Below are 27,891 nucleotides of genomic sequence, written 5' to 3'. Positions count from 1 at the left end.
GCCTCTGATTGGCCCATGATGGCAGCATCCTTTTGTTATCCTGTCTTCCAACTGGCCAAGAAGGATTCCGGGCAGTTCCGTATCCTCTTTGCTATTGTCCTTTCTTCTAAATCTATACTTAGTGACAACCAACCCATCGCCTATCCTGGGCTTGACACAATAGGCGTTAGAATAAACTTATCTTACTGTGATACAGACACATGCGGGCATCTGTATTACATCTGTTTCTGACCATCTTCTTGATATTTCACCGAAAGGGATCACAGGGGGATTGCTGCCAAAAGCGAAGAACTAGCTGATTATCATGTTTTATGTGGGATGTTTGTGCGGGAAACAATTTTAGAGTTTCAACGTTGTGATGCTTTTTAAGGTGTCTGGGGTGAAGCACTCCCACCTTCTTATAGTGTGACGGAATCTTGTCTGTGCCCACCAGGGAAACGCTCCTAAAGCTCTCAGCTGCAGGTGATGCACGCCTTCCACACCAGGCTCTTTCCTAATACAGGCTAGTACTTTACACACCCCACTTTGCCACACTCGAGTGCCCAGTCCCTTGTCATCTGACGTTATTCACCTTTTGTTTCACACATGTTGTGCAAGGCACAGCGTGCCACCATCATGTGGCCTGTGTTTGCCACACTGGCATCCAGATAGGTCCACAGGATTGCCAACGTCCTTTCAGCTGCCCATCTCTGCTGTTCATGAACCCACTCCTAGAGCTGACTACACCTTGGAGGACAAGTGCTTAGTAACCTTTCTGGTTCACACACTCACTCACCCCTTTTGGTGGGCCAGGTTTGGGGGTTTGTATTAGAATCATAGAATCATAGAATCATAGAATATTAGAGTTGGAAGGGACCTCAGGAGGCCATCTAGTCCAACCCCCTGCTCAAAGCAGGACTAACCTCAACTATATCATTCCGGCAATGGCCCCTGGACAGCTGGGAAACCTCCTCCTCTGAAATGCAGCTATAGTTTCAGGTGATGGCAGGTAGATTACAGCGTTGATAGCCTGTAAAATCTGTACACCTACCACTCCGACAGCTGATTTCCCAACCCCGGACTGGCTTGTAACTGACAGGTAGAAGTCAAGTGTTGCCAGCTTCCAAAGAGTGACAGCCACCACCACCCCCCACCACCCCCCAGCCTCTCCCTGCAGCGTACTGATTTGTGTTTCTGAAAACAAGTTGTCTGGTGCTGCTGAAAGGTTGGTGCAAGCTTTTCGCACAACTCCGTAAAGGTCTGCTGCTTCATTCTGAAGTTCTGCAGCCACTGGTCATCTCCCAGGTTGTCAACACGACGTGGGACCCCCCTCCACACACACTGTGCTGGTTCTCTGGCACCAGAATTGGCATCAACCCATGGTCAGACTATTGCAATCCCATTACGTAAGACATCTGTTCCATGGGACCCCCTGAGGGTTTTCAGTCACCCTCTTGGTCAGCCATCTTTGGCATCTCAGATACTTCTGGACCGGTTCTGTCCAGTGTCCAGTACTTGCTCCGGGTCTTCCACACAGTTGGGCAGGAGGGCCAGGTGAATGGGCGCTACCATTGCTAAATGTGGAGATGGTGCAAGGTACCAGCACCGTGCACCGAGACAGTTCCCCGAGTGTCTCCTGTGAGGCACGGGCCTCTGGGGTACTGCACCTGAAATGGCAGCGCTAACGTCATGGCTGAAAAGGGGCGGTGTGGACAAGGACACACGAATGGTGGGTGCAGACATCACAATCCAACCCTGATTGGCTGGTGCAAAGCATGAAAGCTGATGCTATGGCTGCAATTGACGAAATGAGGGTTTGCTTTCTCTTCAGTAGACTGCAGCATGCACTGATTCCACTGGAGAACATGGGCGGACTTTCCTCTGAAACTGTCTGCATCCTGGTGCAGAGGCGATCAGGTGTGACGTGTTGCCAAATCTCATCGTTTTGTCACGAGTCTCGTGATAATTAGTGTCCTCCTTAAAGCCCCAGCGCCTGGAGTCAGGTGAAGATGTGATGATTTCAGCCTTCGTTCTTAAAGAAAAAGTACGTTTCTCACCCGGGTGGATGTGGAGAAAGCTTCAGAATGTGACCACCCCCCTCTCCGTTCCCCCTAAAGGCTCCAGGAGCAGAAGACAAATAAAACGAACTCCCCAATCTATTGCGTTTACATCAGCTCATGATTTTAAAGCTAATCTCATGATTTTTGGTGAGCCTGACTCATGGTTTTTGACCGTTTGGGGTTGGCAGTAATTTGGCTGCCCCATGATTGCAGTTCTGTGGCAGAGAGCTGGGGTGGGATGAACAAAATCTTGCCTGAGGTCCAGGTAATTCGTGGGCTGTTTTGGGCTGTGACCTGTGATTTGGACCTACATCCTTAAAAGTCAAGTAGGGGCATTACTGACTGATCATTGAAGGAGCTGGCCAGCGCCTGTTGTGAGGATGGGACAGGATTTTTAAGGACATTCTATATAAATTACTACAATTGTTAGTTACTAACTATGGTTAAATTCCCTTGCCAGGGCCTTGGTTTTGTTGGTTGTACATCACCACACAAACTGACACACATCAGCCACTGACTGTATTTGTGAACGACACAGGAAAAGAGAGAGAAGAAAGTTAAACGAATCAGTGCGAGGTGGTGATGCTAGGCAATGCTCCCTGCCATGCGTGAGCCAAACAAGGTGTCAGGTGCCCCCTCCCCCCCCCCAAATGCCAAAAAGGCGGGCGGAGGCAGCGCTTGCATCAACACCCGCCCACCAGCTGAGCTGGGACGTGTCTGTCTGTGGTTTGGGGTGCTCAGGACAGATGCAGAGGCATCACAGGTCCTGTGTAGGCACACGTCTCTTGTCTTAAACGACTGGACTGACTCTCATTCTCCCATCTTTAAAATGGGACTAGACCAAACCTAGCCCAGGGAGCCTTGCAGAACAGGGTGTGACCTCTCTGCCCCAGACACTGACAGCCAGGCCAGCTACGCAGGTGAGAGCATAAAAAGAACTAGAGGGAGTGGGGAAAGGGATGAGTGTAGGGCAGAGGGACATAGTGGTGTACAGTCATTGGGGCAGGGGGCAGGAGGTGGCTCACATTTCAGCCTGTCTGCAAGCTTTGGAGGATGGCCCCGCCTCCTTTCCCACTCCATTCTTCATTAGAATGGGAACCTGGCAACCAGGATAGACTCATTCTTAAGTTCTGCACAAGCTGGATACTTCAAATGGGCCGCATCAGCCCACCGGGGCAGGCTGGACCCGGCACCTAGCCCAGCGCCTAGCACAGCGGGCCTCAGTCCTTCTGGGTGGCCTCTGGATGCCAGTGTCTGGCTGCTGTGGGGTGATTGTTGGCTTCCAGCTTGTCTGGGTCCAAACGGTTGGGTGTGTCCGTCCTACTTGCCCCGTTCTTCAGGCGCGTGTGGCACTTTGTTTATATGTGGCAGCACTAGTCAGTTTGGTGTGAGATTAAGTGAACTGCTCACTGACTGTAAACGATGATCATTTGTAGTGCTGCAGCCGGCGGGAGCCCGGCGTGTCGCGCACGCGTCCTGCACACAGCTGCCATGACACACACTTTATTTGTTGCTGCGACTAAGATGACAGAACAGAACGCTGTAACTAGGACACAGTCTATCAGCTGTGCTTGCAGAGACCACCCCTGAGGGACGAGAGCTGAGCCCCCCAAAAGCTCTTTGTAAAACCCTCTAGGAATTAAAATGATCAGCAAAGAAAAAGCAGAAGGGTGGACTGGAGGCATGCTAGTAGTTAATGGTCCAGCGCCTTTTGTTCTTACTCCGTCACGCTAGGTATGTGTCCATCCTTCCTCAGAGCGAGCAGCACAGCGAGCGCGTCCTTTACCTGCCCATTTGTCTGCCCGACATCTTCTTCCTAAGTCCTGCTCCTGCCTCGGGCAGGTGGAAGCGTCACTGGGCCAGTGAGGGGAGCTGGGCGCGGGACGCTCTGCTCTACCCTTTTTCCTTCACAAAGCTGAAGGACTTTTGAAAGTAGATTTCTTAAGAACGTATTTGTCCCCACAGCTCAGGACCGGGAGCTCTCGCTGGTTTGTTCTTCGGGAGAAGGTGTTTTGCTCTTGCCTATTCGGTTGTGGGGTCATACCCTAAAAATCATCTCTCTGACCAGGCTTGGATCCTTTTCTGCCTCCTTTCCCTCCGGGCCTGCCTAGCTACTCCAGTGTCTGCGGGCTGTTCGCTTTCCTCCAGCCCACCCCACACATTCAGTTTCGTTCATTTCCCTACTTGAATCCTTTTCCTGGAACCAGCCTTTGACTTTGAGGTGGAGCGTGGCTGGAGATTTTGGTCAGCAGTCTTGCTGGGAACACGTGGTACGGCGTTTTACCCTGAACCAAGTCTGAATTTACGATTTAGCTACTAGAAAGCGTTTTATCTTTATTGCTCTTATAACCATTTCTGACGTTAATGCCCTATGCTTGTACTCGCTGAACATCTCTATCGCGGTAGTTAATAAAGCTAAGATAATTCAGTGCTGTGGTTAAACTAGCTGTTAGTTAAAGTAGCAACTGTTGAATATTGACCCTTTACAGGGCAACAGCCCTTTCATATCTGAACTGTCCAGAGGGCTGGACAGGGCAAAACATGTGTTTGGGGAAAATTCGGGACCAAGAGTGTGTCGGGGTCACCCTGCGAGTAACCACCCAGGGTGCTGGAAGCCAGTGTGGGTGGTGTGTTGCTGGCAGACGGCTGGGGTCACAGCTGCTGGCCCAGGGTTGTAGCTACACACAGACACTCAGGGTGTGACCTGCATGCTGGCTGGCTGTTGGTGAGCATCCCAGGCTGGGAGCGACAGCAGTGAAGCGTTGTGAGGCACCCCAGGTTGCAGGGCAGGGGGTGACACGGCCCCTCCCTGCTCTGGATTGCACCCTGGAATGTGACAGTACGCTGTGGAAAAATCCATGAAATTATACCCCGCTCCCAATTGCCACCAGCCTTCTTGGTCAAAACCGAACCCAGGCAGTCATTCAGCACCTCTGCCATTTTCTGTTCTCGCTTCCCCCCTCACTGAGTCATTCCTGGGGCTGGAGCACAAACAGGACTCTGCCTTGGGTAACCCGGTGACACTTGCAGATGGTGCCATGTCGTCTCTCTGTGAGCAGAGCTCTGCGGCCGGTTACCCGGGCTGGGTACCTGCAGCTGCTCGGAGAGCTGCAACGTGCTCCCCCAGGGAGAAATGTTCTGTCTGCCGTTGCCAGGCTTGATCTCTCTGTCCCCGGTTCTCCGCCTGGAGGAGGGCGATGTGTACCTGCGGGATCACAGGCCCCTGGGGCATCGGGAAAGCGGAAGGCGCAGCAGTGTCCGTACTCAGCAACGCGTCTCGGCAGGGCCTGGGAGGGTCTGAGCAAACCGTCCGGGCCCGAACGCGGGCAGGCTCACCTGCTGGTCAGAGTGAATTCAGGGTCGTGGGCAGGAGTCATGCCAGGGGTCAAAGCCGGCGTCGATACCGGGGGTCAGGGTGAGGGCAGGAAGAAGGAGCAGGACCTAGGCAAGGAGCCAGGAACGTGGTCAGCGGCGACAGATGGCGCAGAGCAGCGGCGGGACAGGAGTCGCAAGCTTTATCCCCGGTGGCGTCCAGTCGGCGGCTGCCGTTAGTGCCCGGGCCCCGCTGAGGTCTGGTGGTGGCGCGTTAGCGGCGTGGTGGCTGCCTCGCTGCGCGGCGGTGCAGAACGTACGGCGTGGCATGCCCACGGGCCCGGGTGTGAGGCCTGCGCTGCCTGACCGTACGCAAGGGCTTGGCGGGGCTGGCTGGCACAGCGCCTGGGCTGGCGGGCAGGGGGCGGTGAGTCTGCCCTGGGGTGGGGGCGGGTGGGGTCTGGTTGAGGGTGGGGGCTGGGGGCAGTGGGGCGGTGAGTCTGGCAGAGGGTGGGGGCTGGGCAGGGGTGGGGAGTCTGGCAGAGGGTGGGGGCTGGGCGGGCAGTGGGGCGGTGAGTCTGGCAGAGGGTGGGGGCTGGGGCGGGCAGGGTGGGGGCGGGCAGAGTCTGGCAGAGGGTGGGGGCTGGGCAGGCAGTGGGGCGGTGCAGAGGGTGGGGCGGTGAGTCTGGCAGAGGGTGGGGGCTGGGCGGGCAGTGGGGCGGTGAGTCTGGCAGAGGGTGGGGGCTGGGCAGGCAGTGGGGTGGTGAGTCTCCCTGGGGGTGGGGGCTGGGCGGGCAGTGGGGCGGTGAGTCTCCCTGGGGGTGGGGGCTGGGCGGGCAGTGGGGCGGTGAGTCTCCCTGGGGGTGGGGGCTGGGCAGGCGAGGGGGTGGCGAGCCCGGCTGGGGGTGGGGGCTGGGCGGGCGGTAGATGGGTGACCAGGGCTGGCCGCTGGGGCCAGTCAGGGCTAAGACACTATCCTGCAGACGTGATTCCCGTGCTGTAGCAGGCTCCAGGATCTGATCGTCGGTGACGTTATCTCGGGTGAGAACGTGGTTTTGCCCCCCAATGGCAGCTCCGCACTCGGGGCAGCTGCTCTGCTGCATCGGGCGGCCGCATTCGCCGATGGTGTACAAATGGCCCTGCGGGCATCTGTACCAGTGGCCCCTGCCAAACTGCATGGCCTCGGTGACCATGACCCTCTCCGCCTCGGAGAGCGGCAGCTCTGCCGCGGGAAACTGCTCCTCAATCTTCTCCAGCAGCTGCTGCAGAGATTCCTCCTGGCTCTGGGTGAAAGGCTCCTGCCGCTGGAGCACGCCGACGGCTTCGTTAGCCAGCGCCAAGGCCTCGGTGGATAACGGCGCTTGTTGGTTTTCATAGCCACTCAGCCGCTCAAAGACGTTTCCCAGGTACGATATCCTCTTGATCTCCTGCCTGCATTCCCGCAGCTGCTGAGCCGTGAAGGCGGGTCTCTTTCTGCCGACCCAGCGCTCCACGGCCTCGATCTTCCTCTTCAGGTTGCGTTCTCTCGCCACTGTGCACCTCTTCACTTGCTCCTTCAGTCGGCAGAGACTGGCCAGGAAGTTCAGGGTGTTCTCCAGGTCCAGGAGGCTCTGACGGGAGACGGTTTTCATAACGCTTCTGCCCAGCCCAGACCAGGCCGTTAGGTCTCGGTCATTGTTCAACCGATGGAGCAGTTGCTGCTTCCCAGCTTCAAGTTCTTCCCTGTTTCCCTGGATCTTCAGTTTGATTTCCTTGATTTTTTGCTGTATTGCCTTGATCACGTTGTTGTACCGTGTGTTGTGCTGGATGGGCGTCGAGCATTTGGGGCACACCTTCAGCTGGACGTGTTGGGCCTGGCCTTCGTCGGGGTCGCCATCCATCCACCGATCCAGGCCCCGCACCTCCAAAACGTGCCCGCAGTCTTCCAAGAGAACGAAACGGGCATCTGGCTCGTCCTCGTCCCCAAAGAAGATCTCTGCCAGCTCATCTCTGTGGCATGTGCGACACTTGGGCGGACACGGCTCTCCACAGAGGCCGGCGCAGAGGTGGCTGCACTGGAGAGATTGTTGGCAGGGCTGGTCGCAGCGGGGGCGATCGCACAACTCGGCACACGGCTGCGTGCACCGGTAGTGCTTGCACTTCCAGGAGCAGGGCTGTATACAGGGGAAACAGATCTCCCCGCACGTCTTGTCACAGTGGCTGTGTCTGCACTTGTTGGGGCATGCTCTCTTGCACGGAGGACAGTTCTCAAAACACGGTTCCTGGCACGGGTGGGAACACAGAAGGACCCGCGTGCACTTGTTACGGCAGTGGACGTGCAGCCTGCCCTGTACACATTCGTAGCAGCTTCCCTTGCAGTGGTGTCCACACTCAAGTTTCTGTGCGCACGGCTCATGGCAGGTCAGAGGCATTTTCTGCTTGTAACATTCCGTTCTCACGACGTGTGAACAGGGCAGAGTAACATCGATCATTTCCCTGCACGTGCAGGTGCTGCAGGCTTCCCCACAGCGGTGCGTGCATGGATGTTTGCATTCCAGACGCTGGTTGCATGGCTCCTGACAGAGCCAGAGATCAGCCAGCATGTGACAGGGGACCGCCTGCTGGTGCCCACACTTTGGCATGACTTTCTTCACTTCCACGGAGCAGGGCTGGCACTCCTCCTTGCACTTTCTGGGGCACCGGTGGTTGAGCTCACACAGCTTGGAGCAGGGGAATGGGCAAACGTACAGGCTGTGATCCCTATCGTACGGGTGGCAACGGCGCGTGCAGGGGTGGCCGCATTCCAGCCGGGCTTGGCACGGGAGCGTGCACCCTCCGTCAGGGATTTTACCGAAGTCTGAGCTCTCCTTCACCACCGTCTTGGTATCGGGGTGGTTTTGACACACCAGCGTCAGCCCTTCCCCTGTAAGGTTCTTTCTCTTTAGGAGCCGTAGAAGCTCCTTCCACAGGTTGCTCTTGGATCCTGCTGCGATGCCGGCTAGGTTCCCAATGCAGTAGAAGCCCTTCCTGGCCCGTGAGAGAGCCACACAGAGCCGATTCTTGTCCTGGAGGAAACCAATCTGCCCTTCCTTGTTGCTTCGTACCAGCGAGAGAAGAACTATGTCGCTCTCCTCCCCTTGGAAGTCATCCACGGCGTGGGCAGCTATGTCTCCCATGTCCTTGCTCTTCAGCAGCGCGCGGATCTTCAGCACCTGGCCGTGGTAGGGGGTCAGGATGGTGACCTGGCTCTCGGTGTATCCCTGCTCCAGGAGGTATCTGCTCAGCGAGACCAGGAAGGAAGCCTCAAACTTGTTGCTGTAGCTTTCAGAGTCAGCGCTCTGGCTCTCGGCCGCTGTGTGCTGGATGAAGAAGACGCTGCTCTCCACACCCTGCAGACAGCGAGAGGGGGCACAGTGGGCGGGTTTTAAAATTACGTAACATCTAGTTTCTGCATGTTTAACCCAACCCGTAGCTGGGAGTCCTGGGAGGAGGCAGACCTCTCCCGCCCGAGGCTCTTTGTCAGGGAGCTGGGATCCAGCACCCACCCAGTGTTAACAGCAATAATCCCTGCTGTTCCTTTCCCCGCTTTTGTCCGAAAGTGCTTTACAGATGGTACCAGGTCGTTCAGCCACAGCAGAAATGCAGCCACTTCTGGGGAGGGACTGGGCAGCCGGCCATTCTGAACCAGCAGCACTACGCTACTTTGACTGCGAGCTGCTGTCACTGTGGGCTGCAAACGGCGTGCTGCCTGCAGCTCCTGACGTACTGCGAGAGCCCATCTCTCTCCTGTGTCCCCTATGAAGCACCTTGCACGCTACTGGAGGTGACAAACTAGGGCATGCTTTCACGAGCAGTAAAACCTGAACTACCAGTGAAACTTAACCCGCGGGGCAAGCGGGAGGAACTAGTCTAAATATTAATCATTGGGCTTTGCTTGCTTTCTGCGCCTCTCCCATGGAGTCATGGGTTCAAATCCCACTTCCTGATGCTGCTGGTCACACCTCAGCATGGAATTACAGGTCAGAGACTTCTTTAAACTCAAAGAGAGGGAGGATGGCATGAAGGAGCCTATTTCCTCTGGGAGGAAGGATGATCCAGTGGTTAAGGCATTCTTCAAATCGCCTCTTTTCTTCTGTCTGCATTAACCACTAAACCCCCCCCCCCCAGCCAGAAGAAAGGCTCCCCCCCCACGAGCACACACCGAAACATGACTACAGGTGGTTGGAAATGTTTGAGATCTCAGTTGGTTTGCAGACACGCTCCCCGAGTGCTTAGCTGAGGGTGTTTCCTTTGTTTCCCTCCGCTCCCGCGTCGCCGGAACTCTCTGAAAATTCAAAGTCTCCTCAAAGCTGTTTGGGATTTTTTTCCCTTGCATTTTCCAGCCAGCCCTACAAGCGAGGGTTGAACAAGCCGAAGGAAACAACAAGCCAGCCTCGGGCCTCCCCATTCACCTCACTGGGGGGGCTCCAGTGCTGCCTGATGGGGCTGTGTGGGGCAGAACTAGCTGCACTCACAGATGCCCCTCACCGCTCCCAAAACAGTTTCCACCGGCCACTCCTCTTGGCTTCATCTGGCTCCAGAGGACACCTCGCCCCGTCAGATAAACAAACACTGCCCTGAGGCATGTGTGCCTGCTCTCTGTCAGTGATCAAAGGCAGAAGGATGGGAGAAACCAGCTCTGCGGCTGTTTTTTTTCTCCCTCTACCGTGGCCTTGTTAACAGTTTCAGTGGGATGTGTCTGGTAAACTAGAATTCCGTTTGTAATAGCCCTGGCATCTCCCTCCCCACCCCGAACACGCTGGCCGGCAGCTGGCTCCATCACGCTGTGACCCAGGCAGCCGGATTTCCCCGCTGTGGACGTGTTTTCACCCACCTGGATCTTTTCATATTCAGCAACTGCCTCGTGGTCTTTGAGCTGTTTGTAAAAGAGCGGCACCAGCAGCTGGGAAATCTCTGGACGCATGCGGTGCTGTTTGAGACAAGAGCGGGTTGCACAGCTCAGAGCCGGAGAGTCTCCAGGGTTAGTTATCTGGGAACTTTATTTAAAAAAACCTCCTTTGGACATGGATTTGCTCCGTGTTTATTATATGCTGCCCGCCTGGCGCTGGTAGCTGCCCGCCCGTTGATGAAGAGCTTGGAGAGTTCTCCAAAGCCATCACTATTATTAGAGACGGTACCAGGCCACTGCTGGGCGTTGTAGCAGCAGCATCCTGGCGCTGTTCTCACCCCTCACCAGCAGCTGGCCCGTGGTACAGCAGCCCCTCGCATCTCTAGCCTAGCCACCATTTCTATTTTCTGCTGGCAGGTCACGGCAAGCTGTTACCGAGCGTGTATCTGTACGTTAACAGCATGTCCCTGTACCTAGCGGCTTGTATGACTTATTTGTTCTTTATGTGTTAAACAGGACCCCCCCCGGCTGGTTTGTTACTGTTGGGGCTGGATTCTCCAACCATTCTGGTGCCTTGAAATCTGCCTGTTGCAGGATGGTTCGTAGAGGGGCGTGGCTGGTTTTAACTAAGCTACCCCAGCAGCTCGCTAGCTCTCAGGACTAGGTGGGGCTCCAGGGATACCTACTGCAAAAGCTGACAGACCATTGGGAATCGTTAGGAAAGGGATGGATAATAAGACAGAAAATATAACATCGCCTCTTTATAAATCCATGGCGCGCCCACAGCTTGGCTACTGCGTGCAGAGCTGGTCGCCCCATCTCAGAAAAGATGTTTTGGAATTGGAAAAGGTACAGAAAAGGGCCACAAAATGATGAGGGGTCTGGGACAGCTTCCCTCTGCGGATGGATTAAAAAGACTGGGACTTTTCAGTGTGAAAAAGAGACGACTACGGGGGAACTGCTTCCTTCAGCTCCGTGGCTGTTTTCCTCCCGCCTCTCGGTGTGTCTACCCCAGCCCCTCTTGTGGAATGCCAGGATTCAAGACCATCACTGGTGCCAGCCGGGCCATGGGCACCCAGGCCTAATGGGGGAAGTGCGCTTTCGGCCTATCCGTTAGAGCGGGGCCCAGGGTGGGCAGGGTGCAGGGAACGAGCCAAGGGTCAGAACCGGAGGGTCCACAGGAGAGTGGTAAGCTAGAGGCAGAGCGGATCGAAGTCAGAAATCTGAAACTGGAGGGGAGCAAGGATTGGAGGCTGAGGCAGGAGCTGAGACAAGGGCAGGCCCAGCTGCAGGCCAGGTGCACCCTGAGCAGCTGCTGATCTGCTGTGTGGGCCGGGCTTCCAAGCAGGGCTGCTCAGCCGGCAGGGCCGTGACCACTCTCTCAGGCTACGTCTGCACTGCAGCCAGTGCTTGATTTCCAGAGGGCAGCCGTGTTAGTCTGGATACAGCAGAAACCAGGGGAGGTCTGTAGCGCTGCTGAAATGACATTTGTCAGTCTTTAAAGTGCTGCAGAACTCTGGCTGTTCCTGCTTAGTTTGTCATGACGGAGGGGCCGGGGCTCCAGCAGTTCTTTTACATTCGTAAATGACGTGGCAAGCCCAGGGGAGCCGGGGCTAGGAGCTGCCAGGCCCAGAGCTGCCAGGCCTAGAAACTGGCAAGCCTAGAGTTGTCGGGCTAGGACCCTCTTTTGGTACATTATACCCGATGCCTAGCTGGAAGCCAACTCGCTGTTCGTTCCCCCGGCTGAAACCTTCTGCCCTGCCTGGAGGTGTGACGCGGAGCCAGGCTCTGCCGGCGTCCATCAGCACGGGTAACCACGCCAGTGCAGTTACTCAGCGGCTCGCCAGGCAGAGGGGGATGATACGCATATTGTCACTGTCGCTGGCCCCTACCGCAGCAAGCAGCCACCACCACAGGGCGGGGAGCGCTCGGTGCAGCCTTCGTTCTGCAGCCCCGGTTCTAGGCTGCGCCCCGACCGGCGACACGGGAGGCGTCACTCACCTGGTAGAGCAGCTGCACATAGGGGATCTGATTATTTATCATTCGCTCGAACAGGGAGATGCCGAGGCAATACTTCTTCTCCATGGTGTAGTCGGCGGGTTTGGGTCTCAGCTGGAAAACACGGAGCCGGTTTTGCGTGCTGCGCAGGCAGGACACGTGGCGCTAGGCCATGGGGCAGGGGCTGGGATTTTGATACTCCAGCTGCAGAACGAGGAGGAGTCGGGGACCAGAAGGGCAAAGCTACAAGGGAACCCCTGAGCTTTAACCTCCAGCGTTCCTGGATCAGCTCGAAGGAAGCGGCAGACATCACACAGTTCACCTTGAATTTCAAAGCAAACATACACACTCCGCCCTCGCCCCACTCGGCCAGTGATGGCCTGTAACCGAGGGACCTGCCCAGGGCCGTGCGCCCTGACTAGCAGATGGGGGGCCATTTCAGGGATGGCTAAGAGAGTATGCCAGAGGAGGCATGTCCTGGGACAGGAGAGGTCGCTGCAGCCGGCACTGGTCTCCTGGGCTACGCAGGGGTGGCGGTGGCAGGAGATGCACCGGGTGCATGGAGTGGGAGGCTGCTGTTGCACGTACCTGCTGGTGATCTCCGATCAGAATGAGGTGCTTGCAGGCCGGCGTCAGGGAGGTTAGAACATGAGCTTCCAGGATCTCTGCTGCCTCTTCCACAATCACAGTGTGGGGCTGGATTTTCTGCAGGAGCTTTCGGTACTTGGCAGCCCCTGGGAGCAATGACACATGGGGTGAGCGCACCGGGAGAAGGCAGCACGGCACAGGTGTGACGTCCCGCTGGTGCAGGGACGTGCTGCTCTGCCCTGCGGGTGCCGAGGCCCTTTGGAGACACGACACGCGCCCTGCTCGTGGGGTCCCTTATTTCCTGCCGCTCGTAGGGCGTGCTCGTGTGCGGGAAGGGCAGGGAGGACTCGGACGCTGGGCCGCTTTCTGGTTTTCGCACCCGCTCTGTTACCAAGCGTGTGTCTGCCCAGCTGCAGGGGACAGTTGCTGGAATAAGTTAATGGCTGCTCTGGTGTCGCAGGGGGGTCAGGAGGGAATTTTTCCCAGCTCAGCCTGGCAGGGATCTGGGGGCCTTTTCGCCTTCCTCTGCAGTGTGGAGCGCGTGTCCCTTGCCAGGATTATCTGGGGGTCTCTCACTTCATCTTTTCCCTGCCATTGTGGGGGCCTCGGTCCCAAGTGCCCCTCGGTCCCTCCCATTCTCTGCCTGTGGCACACGCCCGTCTAGCCTTCTCTGGTCTTGTTCCGGTTGCTGGGTTTAGTGGGTGGGCGCTGGCCGGGGTTGGTGGCCTGGCCTGCGATACACAGGAAATAGCGCAGACGAGCGGCTGGTCCTGTCTGACCCTAGAGACTATGGCTCTGAACATCTGTCTCTGGCTGAGCCTGGGTCAGGCGCTGGAGACAGGGTGGTGCAGGGGGGGAGCAGTGGAGAACGCGCTCACCTGTGGTCGTCATGCCAATGACCCGACTGTGTTTCAGGACCTGCAGGTCCTCCTGGAAGGTCAGCTGCGCCAGCTCGCCTGCCTTCTTCTCATACTCCTCCAGCTTCACCACCAGCGTCTCTTTCAGCTCCGTCTCGTAGGCCAGCATCCACCGCCTGTGCTGGGAGACAGCCTGTGCTGTGACCGCCCGGGGGCCGGGGCTGTGGTAGCCCCTGGTCCGTGTGTGAGTGAATGAGTGGGCACCTAGTGCTGAGCGGGGGAAGAGGCCACGTTGCCCAGATGGTCCCTTTGGGCCGCGGTTGGCCCGGGTCACTGCTGTCGGGGGCAGGGGTGCTAAAGGGTTGCCGCCCTTGTCGTACGAACGCCGGGGAGCAGAACGGTGCTTGGCTTACCCTGAGTGAGAGATTCACCCTCAGCTGAACTGCGCTCGCTGGGCCGGGGCCGTGGGTCCCAGAGCCCAGTGCAATGGGCGGAGGGGTGGAGACAGGCACTTGTACCCGGTGGGAGGGCCCCGGATCCCATTTGACCCTGCCGCTCAGCCCTGTGAAGTGGGGGGGCCTCAAGCCGCCCTGGAGCAGCGAGCGGCCGGAGAGCAGAGCGAGCAGGGTGCCCCCTCTTCCTCTCCCCAGCCAGGGCGGGAGGCGAGCTCCCCGGTGCAGCTCTGCCCAGAGCACGGCTCGCACCTGTGCGTGGGGGGCGCTGATGGGAGGGGCACGTTACAGGGACGTCTGGCGGCTGGACTTAAGAAGCTGAGGCAGAAAGACACGGCCCAGCGCCCGCTCATGGTTTACGTCTGTGAATCCCGCCTGTGGGGTTTTCCCACGTCCAGGCCGGGTCGTTTCCCCCTTTTGTTCAGCTTCTCTTCCACGCTCGGTCTCTGTGCTGCGAGAGGGGATGTGTTGCCTGCAGAGGCGCCCGGGGGTGGGGGGTGATTGCCCCAGGTTATGGGCGGGGGCTCGGCCCGGCTCAGTGGTGTGTTGTTGAAAGGATCCCCTAGCGATTGACCCCGGCCGTGTTGCAGACGGGTTACAGCCGCATCCCCCCTGTGCTTCTCCGCAGCCAGCCTGTCCCGCAGGAGTCCTTACAGCCGAGGGTGCAGCTGGGCCCGCCGGGGCTGGCTCTGGCCAGGAAGGGTCCAGCCAGGTGTCACAGGGTGAGTTTCCAGGGGCTGGGCCTTGCCCAGAGCGTTACCCCCTCGCTCATGCCCCCATTGAGGCAGGGGGCAGAGAGGGCTGCCGGCCCCCCACTCGCCCTCCTGCACTGGAGCAGGCGCTGCTCTGACCCCACCTGTGCTGCTGTCTTCAGCCTCCAGCCGCTGGCCCGTGCCCAGAGCCCGGCTCCCCCGACGGACCCAGGGCAGCGCTGTGTATTAAACTCCGCTCCCGGGGACCAGGGCTGGATTAGCGCGCCGGTCTCCGGGGCGAAAGGCTGGTGCATCCCCCTCCTCTGCCCCGGCTCCCCGGGGCTCGCCCAGGCCGTGGCTCCCAGGGCTCGGGGGGGGGAGGGCGGAGGGGGGGACCTGTAGAGGCGCCAGCGATCTCGCAGCCGCAGCTCCCCGACGTCTCTGACGTTCGCCAGGTCCTCATCGGGCATGATGTCGCCCTCCGCCAAGTACCTGCGCATCCACTGGTCTGAGGAGCTGCGAGGGAGACAGGCCGGGCCGTGACTGAGCAGCGCGGGCAGGGCGTGGGGGGCTGCGGGCTGCACCCCCGGCTGCATGCGAGCCCCGCCCTGGCCATTGACGCTGACACCAGGGAGCTTTGCCACGGCTGCGGGGGGGGCAGCGATGCCTGCGCTCCCGGACGGTCCCGGTGAGCCCCCCTCGCCCCCACGGCGGCCAGGCCGGGTCGTCCCAAGGAGCAGACAGCGGGAGGCCAGGGCCCCGGGACTTACCTGCCCTCGGGGGGCAGGACGTAGGCAAACTTCTCCTGGGCGATGTTGTGCTGCTCCTCGGCCGGGCCCAGCTCCTCCTCCTCGTCCAGCGCCCGCTCGTCCCTGGGGCGCAGCAGCAGATCGTCCTGCACGCCTGGCGGGGGGGGGTGGGGGGCAGATGTCCTGATTGTGGGGGGACAGCCCCAGTATTCGGGGCTTCGTCTGACACAGGCCAAGTGCCTCTTCCTCCCCCTCCCCCCACCCCCATTTTTCACACTTGCTCTCTGACCTCCCGAGTGGGGTGGGAGCCCCCCAAAGCGCCTGCTGCCCCCCCTCCCCCGGAGCCCCTGCCGTGCCTGGCAGCCCCAGCAACGCGGATCCCGATGAGCTCCCGCCAAACCCCGCCACCCCCACAGCCCCAGCGGCGGGAGCTGCCCCGGGGGGCGTCAGCTTGGCCTGGGGGGCTGGTGCCGGGGTCTGCGAGGCCCACAGCTCGCGCTGAATTACGGCGGGAGGGGGGGGGGGGACGGGTCCTGCCCTCTACACCCCCCGTCGCCAGCTGCCCCCTGAAGCCCTCGCGTTAGGGTGCTCCTGTGCCCGTCCCGGCTCGGTGCCCCGGGGGGGGGGACGGGACACGTCAGGGCTCACGGACGTAGCGGGGCAGAGACAAGCAAGCCCCTGTATGGGCCGGTCTCCCCGTGGAAGGGGGTGAGCCCTGCAGGAGGGGCCCCCGAGGACAGCCTGGAACCGCGCGGCGGCCCTTTGCCCAGCCACTCACCTGCCGTCCAGCCCCTGCCCTGCTTCCTGGCTGGCGTCTCCTGCGCCGGGGGCTGGATCTGCAGCCAGTCTAGCATGTCCAGGCGTCCCGCGGCCTGTGGAGTGGCCAACACAGCAGACGCTGAGCCTGGGCCCGGGCCGCGCTGCGCCCCGCAGACACTGTCCGCTCCCGGGGCGGGGGCAGAGGGGCGCGGCTGGCTCCCCACCCCTGCCTCACCCAGGACCGGTCCAGGCCGTCGTCGCGCATCTCGGCCGCCAGCTCGCGGGCTGTGAGGATCCCTCGGCGGAGCAGCTGCAGCACCTCGGTGCGGTAGGCGACGCTTTCCTTCTGCTGCCGTAGGGACTTCAGCAGCTGGGGCGAGAACAGGGTGTGGGCGCGGGGCAGCCTCCCCCAGGGCTCGCCTGCCCAGCGCAGCACCGCCAGCTGGGGGCACCCGCTCACCCCCAGGGCGATACCCCCGGGCCTGCCAGCGCTGGGCCCGGAGCGGCACCGAGACCCACAACCCGGGGCCCGCGCGTGCCGCAGACGGGCAATTCTGTGGGCGCGTCAGGGAACCGTCACGGAAGGGACGTTTTACTGAATTAAAGCCGCATGTGGGCCCCTCACCCCGCGCCCCACGGGTGTGAGCTGGGGGCTGAACCGCCCACCCCCAGGCAGCGCCCCACGGGTGTAAGACATACCTGCCCCCAGCTGTGCCCCTCTGCCGCACTCCCAGCCCCTCCCACCCTCAGCGCTACCCCCGGCTCCAGCTGCGCCTATCCCGCTGTCCCTGGGCGTGCGAGGGGCTCCCCCCAAAGCCCCGCCCTGCGCTCCAGCGACGTACCCAGCCGTAGCGGTGCTTCTCCAGCGTCCCCAGCAGTCCTGGCAGCTGCTTTTGCCGAAGGTTCCTCAGGGAACAAGCTGCCACCTTGTCACTTCTGCTCCGGCCCCCGATGCGCACCACGCCGCTGGGCTGGAAGCGCAGGATCCCTGCACGGAGGGTGAGCGGCAGAGCTGGCTGCGGAGGCCCTCCCTGCACGGAGCACAGACCCTGGCCTGGCCTGGCCTAGCGCGGCTCGGCAGCTGGGCCGGGGAGATGGGAGCCGTGCGGGGCAGCACATCGCTTCCCACGGCTCGCACGCGCTGGAGGCCAGGCTGCCTCAGAGGGGCTGAGGGCTGCCCTAAGGGGTGCAGCGGCTGTAAAGCCTGGCCGTGAACCCAGCCCCCGTGACCTCCCCCCGGCAACATGCGACGTGGGCTCCAGCCGGCTGTACCCAGAGCAGAGCAGCACCCGCGGCAGAGCAGGGGACAGACACGTCCCTCACGATCACTTCCCGCACTTCCCGCCGCCAGCACAGGGCGTCCCAAGCCGCTGCGTGAAGCACAGGTAGGGGAGGTCAATGCCAAGAGCCTGGCAGTCGCGGGTACCTTCCATAAATTGGTCCAGGGCGTGGTTTGTGTAGCAGACCACCAGGAAGGGGCTCCGGGCTTCCCACCACCGGGCCTGATTCGCCAGCAGAATCTCCATCAGCTGGAGCCCGATGAAGGTTTTGCCTGGGAGGAAATGTCACTTGGTCACTGGCGCGGCAGGAGCCCCGGGACAGCCAGATCCCAGCCCTGCCGCCGCCGAGGGGAGAGCCCTGCCGCGACGCTGCCGGGGCCGCTGTCAGCCCCACGAAGGCGGCGTCTCCAGCTCTGTGGGTGGCAGGACGTGCGGCAGGGACACCGAGCCCTGGGGCCGCGGCAGCTGGGCGTGAGCGGGTTGGTTCTGGAGCCCTGCAACTCACCTGAGGTGTCACTGGCTCCGTGGCTGGCGTAGGGAGGGTGGGCGCGGCGGGAGGCGCCTGGCGTGCCGGCCGGGGGGCAGGACTCACTGAAGCCATGGGGGAGCCAGAGGCATTGCAGAGGGGCAGCGGAGCAGAGCGCCGACCCACAGGGCACTTACCTGTCCCAGGTGGGCCCTGAATCAGCACAAATTCCCTGCTCAGGGCCATTCGAATGGCCAAGATCTGCGACTCGTCCAGGTGAGGAAATGTCTCTGGAGACCAGATCAACGCGTCGCAGGGTCTCACGGCCCTCAGGTCCACCGCGGCCACGCGCCCCTGAAAGCAAGAGCCAGGGATGTTCTTGACCGAGCCCTGCATGGCTCTGCACAGGCCGGCCGCGGGGGGTGGCGAGGACAGGGCTGCCGTGCTGGAAGGACACCGACGTGCACAGACGTGGCGGAGAAGCCACACCGGAGCGGAGCCGGTTCTGAGCGAGCGACGCGCTGGGGAGCCATGGCAATGCAAACAGCAGGAGGGGGCCACATGCCCCGAGAACAACCCCATCGTACGTACACACCCCGGCTGCCCAGTGTCCTGCCACTCGCGGGGGAAGTGCTGCCCCGGGAAAAAACCCAGGGTGCAAATTCTGTCGTCCTTTCAGGGCGAAGGCCACGGACAGCAGGCCAGGCCCTGCCGCTTCGCCAGCGGCTCTGGGAGCAGAAGACCCAGCCCGCAGGGAGGAGGCGCCGCGCCCCAGGGTGTGTTTATTTTGAGCTTCGTGTTACTAAACCAGAGCCCAGCGCACCAGCCCTCCCCGGGGAGCTGCGTCTGACGCCCATGCACAGCTCCCAGGGCAGGGCCGGGCTGAGATGTGGCTCAGCTCGGTAGGATAGAGCGACCGGGCCGGCGCTGGTGCTGTGCTGGGGCGTTCGGTACAGGCTAATCAGCCACCGAGAGGCAGGATGCGTGGGGGAGCCTGGCAGAAGGAATAACATCAGCTGTGGCCGATCCCCAGCTGGAGGGGGACATACCTGAACTAAAACGCGGGCGCAGCCACGGCACGAGGAGCTAGCCGGCAGGTGTGCGGGCCCAGCCCAGGCGCTAGGCAGAGGTGGGGGCTTGGCCCTGGTGCCGCCGTGGCGCCATGTACCCCCCGTGGCAATGCTTCGTCCGTGGCATGGCCGAAGTGAGCCGGGAGGAGGGGCGCGAGGCAGCCGGGAGGTCACCGCGGCTGGAGGCGAGCCCGGGCCAAGGGGGGCTCTCTCTCTCGTTAAACACCTGGGACTGCCCTAGCACACAACAGCAACACCTGCTGTCCTCAGCACGTCGCCGGGCTTCACAACCGTTGGCTTTTAATGTGTTTCTTCCCCTCCCCCGCACAGGGCGGGGCTGTTACCCCCCGTTACAGGTGGGAAACTGAGGCACAGAGACGCGCCCAAGGTCACACAAGCCGTCCGTAGTGCTTCAAGAAATTGACCCCCCCCCCCCTTTGTCTTAAGCCAGTGCCCTAACCCCGGGACAAGCCTCTCCCCCCGCCCCCGCACTGCCCCCAGCCCAACCTCAGGCGTGTCCCCAACGGGCTCGGTGCCGGCTGGCCCAGTGGGCTGCAGAACCGAGAGGTCAAAGGTCACGTCGTCTCCGAAGTGCGCGGGTGCCGCCACGGCGGTGCAGCACTGCACGACGTAGCGCTGGAACGGCACGCGGGTGGGCTCCGTCTCCTGCAGCCCCTCCAGCACGTGGCGGTAGGACTCGAAGAAGGCCGGCGATTCCACCATGAGGAAGCTGGTTTTCCCCAGGTGCCTCCTCCAGAGCTCACGGTGGCTGGCCTTAACGTCCAGCCAGACGGCCCCCTGGCGGAGCGCGCTCCCCTTGCCCCCCACCACGGTCCCGAACAACACCTGGCCGCAGTCACTGGAGATGAGGCAGGTCAGGGAGCCGCTCAGCAGCCTTTTGGAGGCGGCTTGGCCGGAGCCCTGCCGGGCCTGGAAGCTGGCCATGTACGTCACGCCCGCTGGGGAGGTGCCCGCCGTCACCAGCTGCACGTTCCTGTACAGCCGCAGGGCCCGCCGCGGCTTCCCAGCGCCCCGGAACAGGTCCCGCAGGGAAAAGTGAGCCGAGATCTCGTCCCGCAGGGGCTTGATGAAATCCTCCCGCAGCAGGCGGAAGTGCGTGTCCAGGTAGGCCGCGTCGCTCGCGTACTTCCCAGTGGTGAGGTTGCGCTTCAGCTTGCCCCGGGCGTCGACGAAGATCTCCTCCGGGGTCGGGAAAACAGGGATCTGGTGGAAATCCTCCCGCCAGGCTGGGGAGACGAGGCTCCCGCTGGGCGTGCCGTGCCGCGGGAAAGCCGCGTCCACCAGCCGCTGGGTGTCGTGAAGCCGTTTCTGGAGGATCCACGTGAACTGAAAGCCGCGGCTCTGGAGCCTCTGGACCGAGGCGCAGAGGAGGTCCACGGGGTGGCAGAGGAGGGTCTTTGTCTGCGCGGGGGCGGCCGTTAGCAGATGGTGCAGGGCAGCCACCGTGTCCTCCAACACCGCCTGGGAGATCTGCCCCTCCTGGTGCTCGAAGTGCTCCAGCTCGGCAATGAAGCCCAGCAGGCTCCGGAGGATGAACGCTGGCCTCAGCGCCAGGGCCAGGATGGGCTGCACCCGCTCAGGTTCGCCGGCGCTCTCCACCGCCGCCCGCAGGGCCCGCAGCAGCGTGTACACCCCGGCGGGGCTCAGGCCGGGGCTCTCCAGCACCTGCTGCAGCTGGCAGTCGTGGTCCAGCAGGAAGGGCAGGAGCTGCTGTGGGCTGTGGTCGCAGAGTTTTTCCAAGTCACCCAGGAGGGCGCTGGGATCCTCCCTCCAGCTGGGCCCCGGCTCCGGGGAGAGGCGGGCGGCTTTCAGCGGGCCCGGCGCCCAGGCTCTGTCCGGCCACTCCGGCCTCATCCTCTTCTGGCCAGACATTTCTCCACAGGCCGCAGCTGCCGGGAGAGACGCGGAATCAGAACTGCAGGCCTGGACCCTCCCTGCCTGGGCTGAGCGGCTCCATAGCACAGAGCTGGACTCGGGACCAGCCTCGCTCGTGGCGGGCTCAGGACATTCCCCCACCACCGGAGAGACCCACACCCTGCTGCAAGCAGGGACCAACCCCCAGGGGCCTGCAGGAGACGAGCCCCTCCATGGGGCTCTGGGCGTTAGCTCTGGGCGGTGCTGGCCAACGGCAGGGGGGACTCGGAGAGGAGGAAGGCCGCGGAGAGACATGCAAACCGTGCGGGGCAGCGAGCGAGCCCATGCACGCAGGGCAGCCACTACGCGGGACGGGAAATCAGGGCAATGAGCCCGCCTGCATCCCTGCGTCTGCCCGTGGCGGGCTGCTGGGGGCTGGGCAGGAGCGTCCCGGGCGCCACTGGGTCCAGAATAACCTACGGGGGCTCCATGCCCCCATCTCCGCAGCAGCTGCGTGGACATGCCCCGGGGTGGCTGGGCCGGGCGGCGAGCTCTGCCGGTCAGCGTGGCCCAAGTGCTGACCAGCGGGCAGAGGGCGGCCCTGGCGTAACCGTGCCGGGGGCGTAGGCGTGGGGGGGATGCAGGCGAGAGGCGGGCGCAGGGCGTGGCGAGCTGACCCCCCGGGGAGCCTCCCCGCCATGAGCTCGAGTGATAACATCGCGCCCTTCTGGGGCGGTGGCAGCAGACCGGGCTCAGCCGGGGCAGGACCAGGGGAGATCATCCCTAGCCAACGCTCCGGGGCAGCCACACGGCAATGGGGCCAGGAGGGCAGGAAACCCCCTGCCCCAGGCACCTTCTGCCTTCCACTGCCCCAGCACCTCCCCTGCCCCACACCTGCCCCTGAGCCCCTTGTTCCCAGCATCCCCTGCCCTCCCCTGCCCCTGGTGCCTCCTGCTGCCGCCTGCCTGCCTCCACCCCTGAGTCCCCAGACCCACCAGTGCCGCCCGCCCACCCACATCTGCCCCCCAGCTCCTGTGGTGCTGCCTGCCCACCCACATCTGTGCCCCCTCCCCCCGGTGCCGCCCGCCCACCCACGTCTGCCCCCCTTGGTGCCCCCCCCACCCACATCTGCCCCCCCCCGGTGCTGCCCACCCACATCTGCCCCCAGCCCCCCTGGTGCCACCTGCCTGCCTCCATCTCCGAGCCCCCCCGCCAATTAATGTGGCTTTACAACCACATTCCTCCCCCCTTGCCGTGACCCCCCCATCACCTCACAGCTGGGGAACCAAGGAAACCAAACGCAGCAGGTGGAGCGCCAGGGATGATGCTGGGCTCGGGGGTCCTGGCCCCCCAGGTGTCTCCTGCCGGCTGTGTCAACCCCTGTAGCAGCCGGGAAGGAGCCCGTAGCCTGCCTGCCTCGCCTGAGCGCCCCGCTTATAACGGGCACCTTGTCACGGGGGTCCTGCCGCTGGTACCTGCCCCAGTGCCGGGCAGCCGGGTCTGGTGCTGAGCCAGGCAGGTCCCTGGTAATAAGCGGTGGTTGGCAACCGCAGACCCCGCCCAGGGCTGTCAGTGGCAGCTCTGCCCAGCGACTCCGTGTCTGAGCAGGGAAATAGAAACTTATATTCCTACCAGGGGCCCTCTGGGTCCTAATGTAACTGTCTGCCAGACAGAGCTGGTAGCAGCCAGGGCCGGGTGCTGTGTCGAGGGGTCCCTGTCACTGATACCACCCCAAACCGGCTCGAGCTCCCTGGGAAATCATACACTGTCCCCTGGGCATCCCAAAGGCAACACTTCCCCCTCGCACGCACAGAGTCTGAGAGTAGAAAGTGACCCTTTTACTAACAGGGAGGAGGTAACACAGCCCTGGTGTGGGAGCAGTGCAAACAGCATTCATGAACTCAGTGAGCCAAGCCCATCCCAGAGCACGGGGCGTCTCCTTCGCCTGGCCCGTCGCGCGTTCCCCTGCACTGACCAGCGGAGCTGCAGTGTCCACCTCTCGGCTGGGGCTCAGCCAGTCCCCCTCTGCCCGCCCCTGCCGGACGCAGGCTCGACCAGGCCTCCTCCGCTGCTGCCTCCTGCCACCTCCGGGCCGCGCCGAGTCCCCGCTGCCGGCTCCATCCCGGCCTCCATCATCCACAGGTACCGACCACTGCTGGCTCCTCTCTGCTGGTTGCCAGTCAAGGTTTCCCAGTTCCTCCAGTGATTCAGCTCTCAGTGAATCGCAGAGTTCAGCTCCTGGGAAAACCTTCCGCTGACACAGGAGCAATGTCCCTGCTTCCAACAAACAGCAGACGCCCACGAGGAATCATTCCTTCTACCTGCGAGCCGTGGGAGAAGATCATCAATCCACCCCCGAGGGTGGCCCTGTGCCAAGACTCACGAAATCTCCACAGAAAACTCCTCACCCTCCCTACCACCCTTACAATGCTGGGGCAGCCGTCTGCCCCGCCCCGCCCCCCGGCTGGACTCTGTTCAGTTGAGGGTGCAGGCTGTGCCCAGTGCTGCTGCCGTCTGTTCATCCAGTCACAGGACAAGGTTTCATTACCCCGCAGTTAACACACAAGTGGTTTGTAGCCCCAACCCAGCCATTGTGACCATGTCCCATCACGCGCAGCACCTCGATGTGCTTGGTCACGTACAGGGACATGCTGCTGAGTGCTTCCTTGTCCTCATGCAAAGACCGTGCCCCCCTTCCAGCGGCTGAGCAGGAGGGAGGGCCACTCAGACGTTGCTTACACTGATCCGGGCGCCCATCTGGTCCCCGCACTGGGTGTCGTGTGCAGTGGTGGCCTAGCCTCCCGGGTGGGGTTGGGCCGGGCGATTGTGCCATCCCAGCCAGTCCCCCCAGCCCACCCATGAGGCGCTGGCACGGACTGGTCAGGAGCCAAACGCACTGGCCTGGCAAGCAGTTCTGTTCCTGGGCGGGAGCCACACAGGCTCACGTTCAGGTCCCTCCAGAGAGCAGGGGACAACACGAAGCCAGCGCTGGTGCGGCTGTTGATAGCATGGGTGGGGCTGGGGCCGTTCGCTGGCCCACCAGGGGGGCGTTTTATTTTTTATGCACTGGTTTGGGCCTGGCACTCCCCGATGACCGGTTTACGTCCTGGCTCCCACCCAGGCCCAGCCCTGTCCCCCCAGGATGCTGGGGAAACTGCCAAGGCGGCGCTTTCCCCGCAGAATTGGGCAACATGAATGCCAGGTGGTACCAGGAACTGTGGTGTTTCGGGCTAGTTTGCTCATAGTCCGCTACATTTTGGGGCTGGTTAAATTCAATTAGATGCAAAAAAGTAAAAGTAGTTATAATTCAAAAACCTGGGCCTGCGACAACCGGGCAGCATCCGGTGTTGATGGCGGTGTCCGGTGTGGGGCAAGGGGGTTGTTGTCACGGCAATGCTGTGTCAGGGTCTCTTCTGATGGCATCTTGCTGCCCGCAGCCTGAGGTGAGATTTCCATCCACAGGGAGAGCCTCAAGCCCTGGCCAGAACAAGCACGGGTGGCACCCACCAGCTCCACTGCTCCCAGACTAAACAAGCCCAGTTCCTCAGCCTCTCCTCATCAGTTGTGCCCCATCCACCTAATCATTTTCACTGGACTCTCTCCAACTTGTCCACATCCTTCCTGTAGCGGGGGGCCCAAAACTGGACACAATACGCCAGATGTGGCCTCACCAACGCCGAATAGAGGGGAATAATCACTGCCCTCCATCTGCTGGCAATGCTCCTACTAATGCAGCCCAATATGCTATTAGCCTTCTTGACAACCAGGGCACACTGTTGACTCATATCCAGCTTCTTGTCCACTGTTACCCCCAGGTCCTTTTCTGCAGAACTGCTGCCTAGCTCGTCGGTCCCCAGTCTGTAGCTGTGCATGGGATTCTTCCGTCCTAAGTCCAGGACTCTGCACTTGTCCTTGTTGAACCTCATCAGATTTCTTTTGGCCCAATCCTCCATTTAGTCTAGGTCACTCTGTATCCTATCCCTGCCCTCCAGTGTATCTACCACTCCCCACAGCTTAGTGTCATCTGCAAACTTGCTGAGGGTGCAATCTACCCCATCCTCCAGATCATTAATGAAGATGTTGAACAAAACCGGCCCCAGCACCGACCCCTGGGGCATTCCACTTGTGACCGGCTGCCAGCTAGACATGGAGTCACTGATCACTACCTGTTGAGCCCAATGATCTAGCTACTTTATAGTCCACGCATCCAACCCACACTTCTGTAACTTGCTGATAAGAATACTGTGGGAGACTTGGCTAAAGTCAAGATATATCATGTCCACTATTTTCCCCACATCCACAGTCAGTCGTCTCATCACAGAAGGCAATCAGGTTGGTCAGGCATGACTTGCCCTGGGTGAATCCGTGTTGACTGCTCCTGATCACCTTCCTCTCTTCCTAGTGCCTCAAAATGGATTCCTTGAGGACCTGCTCCATGATTTTTCAGGGGACTGAGGTGAGGCTGACCGGTCTGTAGTTCCCTGGATCCTCCTCCCTCCCTCTTCCTACTGAGGAGCTTCGTGTCTGTGTCCCAGGACCGAACGGCCCGGCGCTGGGCCCCCGAGGGGTGAGCGCTGAGGAGAGTGGGTGAGGGCCGGGCTCTGCGGGCACAGATGGGGTGTCCGGGCCCCTCACTGTTCTGCTCCCCTCTCTGCTTTCAGTGACCTTTGCTGCAGGCAGAGGAGCAGCTGCTGGGCTCTGTGGGATCCCTGTGGCCTGTGCCCCCCGGTCCTGTGCACACTGCACAACTTGCCGCTCGGTGCTGCCCTGTTAGCAGGCCCAGGGGAGAAGGACTCTGAGGATCCGCTTTAACCCAGCCTGCCCCTGCAACGTGGCCATCTTGTGCCTCTGCGAACCTCAGGGCTGGCTCTGATCATTCCTCCACGGCCCGGTGCTTTGGGAGTTGGAGCGTGCGTCTAACAGCTGAATTTGGCCTTAGGTGCTCAGTATCCTAGAGACCATAATCGCCCTGTTCGTCCCGTGGCTGCCCATAGCCGCTGAATGTCTGTCCATGACTGGTTCAGACTCTGTCACAGCCTTGCTGGCTTGCAGTGCCCTTTGCCGACCCGCCGGGAGAATCTCTCCATTTACTAACGGCGCTGAGGGCAGACGTGTTGTCTGCTCGTTATCCTGGCTCTGTGTGGAGAGTCTGGCACCACTTGCTGCGTTGGCTGCTCCAGGAGTGGTCATAAAGTGTAGCGCGTGTGTCTGCTTTCTGGGGCAATGGGGGATCGCTCTTTGTGTAGACGGGATTACTGGAGCAATGAGGGATTGACGTGATGCTGCAAACATCTAGTCTTGTTAAATAAAATCATTCACATTTTTGACAGAGCAAAATGGGCTGAAGTTTTAAGTTCTTTTCACGGGTCTTTTAAAAGAGTATTTCTGCTGTGTTCAATGTTCACAGTGCTCTCTTCAGCAGGGTAGAAACCAAGCACATAGACACTGTGTTCAGTGATTGTACCGACGCACAAAGTCTGTCGAATGCATAAAACAAATGGAAAAAGAAAAATGAGAAACGTCTTTGTTAACTTCGTTCAGTTATAAAAATCTTAGAGTCGCAAACAACCGGACAACGTTGTCTCTGCGTAGACTTGCCACGGTCACGCTGTGAGTCACTGAATTGAAACTAAGAGAACAAGTAAAGAATCGAAACTGAGAGACCTGTTATCCGGTCCCCCTCTGTCGTCTAGTCTCCAGATGAGACAGAACCAGTTTTTCAATCTTTCCTCATAGCTCATGTTTTCTAGACTTGAATCATTTTTGTTGTTCTTCTCTGGACTTTCTCCAATTTGTCCGTGTTTCCTGATTGTGGCGCCCAGCACTGGACACAGTACTCCAGCTGAGGCCTGATCAGCACGGAGTAGAGCAGAAGAATTACTGCTTGTGTCTTGCTTACAACACGCTTGCTAATACTGCCTAGATGATGTTTGCCTTTTTGCAACAGCGACTCATATTTAGCTTGTGATTCACTCTAAGCCTCAGCTCCCTTTCCTCAGCACTGCTTCCTAGGCCGCCTTTTCCCTTTCTGCATGTGTGCAACTGACTGTTCCTTCCTAAGTGCAGCACTTTGCATTTGTCCGTATGGCATTTCATCCTATTTACTGCAGACCATTTCTCCAGTTTGTCCAGATCATTCTGAATTTTCATCCTATCCTCCAAAGCACTCGCCACCCCTCCCAGCTTGGTATCATCCGCAAACTTTAGAAGTGTTCTCTCTATGCCGTTATCTAAATTATTAATGAAGATATTGAATAGAACCAGACCCAGAACTGATCCCTGCAGGACCCCGCTCAAAGTGCCCTTCCAGCTTGGCTGTGAACCACTGAGAGCTACTCACTGGGAACGGTTTTCCAACCAGTTATGCACCCACTTTATAGGAGCTCCAACTAGGTTGTATTTGCCTAGTTAGTTTATGAGAAGAGCATGTGGGACAGTATCGAAAGCCTTGCTAAACTCAAGATGCACCACATCTACCGCTTTCCCCTATCCACAAGGCTCATTACCCTGTCAAAGAAAGCTAGCAGGCGGGGCTGACACAATTTGGTTTTGTTACTAATCATCTTATTATCTTTTAGGTCAGGGCTGTCAAACATCCGGCCTGAGGGCTGGATACGGCCCGCCAGCCTTTTTGGTCTGGCCCCTGGCAGCAGCCACGCTTCCGTGACATCTCGCAGTGTACTCTCTGGCGGTGTTGCGTGCTGCTGCCAGAGAGTGCAACGCCGCGAGATCCCGCAACAGCACACGCTGCACGAGATCTGTGCACTCTGGCGGCAGCGCGTGGAGCGCTGTGTGCACGAGACACAGCGCTCCAAACGTGCCCAGTATTTCGATTTCTGGTATGCATGGCCCACTTGACGTGCACTCAATTCAAATCTGCCCGCCAT

The 27,891-nt window shown here is 60.4% G+C and overlaps 1 protein-coding gene across 1 annotated transcript; it reads right to left on the bottom strand.

Moving 5' to 3' along the window:
• Nucleotides 1-5,112: 5,112 nt before the first annotated feature.
• LOC137161052 (NFX1-type zinc finger-containing protein 1-like) lies at nucleotides 5,113-27,891 on the bottom strand. The gene is made up of 15 exons (XM_067560054.1): nucleotides 27,561-27,891; nucleotides 19,637-21,039; nucleotides 18,257-18,413; nucleotides 17,740-17,865; nucleotides 17,156-17,301; nucleotides 16,549-16,683; nucleotides 16,333-16,426; nucleotides 15,576-15,708; nucleotides 15,202-15,321; nucleotides 13,683-13,837; nucleotides 12,805-12,950; nucleotides 12,220-12,330; nucleotides 10,204-10,299; nucleotides 6,350-8,719; nucleotides 5,113-5,244 (listed from the first exon to the last, which is right to left on the bottom strand). Exons 1-15 carry the CDS (start codon nucleotides 27,889-27,891, stop codon nucleotides 5,113-5,115), a joined length of 5,655 nt encoding a protein of 1,884 aa, XP_067416155.1.

The sequence above is a fragment of the Emydura macquarii genome, unplaced genomic scaffold (genome assembly GCF_026122565.2).
Source record: "Emydura macquarii macquarii isolate MOO-44397 ecotype Brisbane River unplaced genomic scaffold, CSIRO-AGI_Emac_v2 contig_2246, whole genome shotgun sequence".
Lineage (NCBI taxonomy): Eukaryota > Metazoa > Chordata > Testudines > Chelidae > Emydura > Emydura macquarii.
This window is presented reverse-complemented; position numbering and strand designations above follow the sequence as displayed.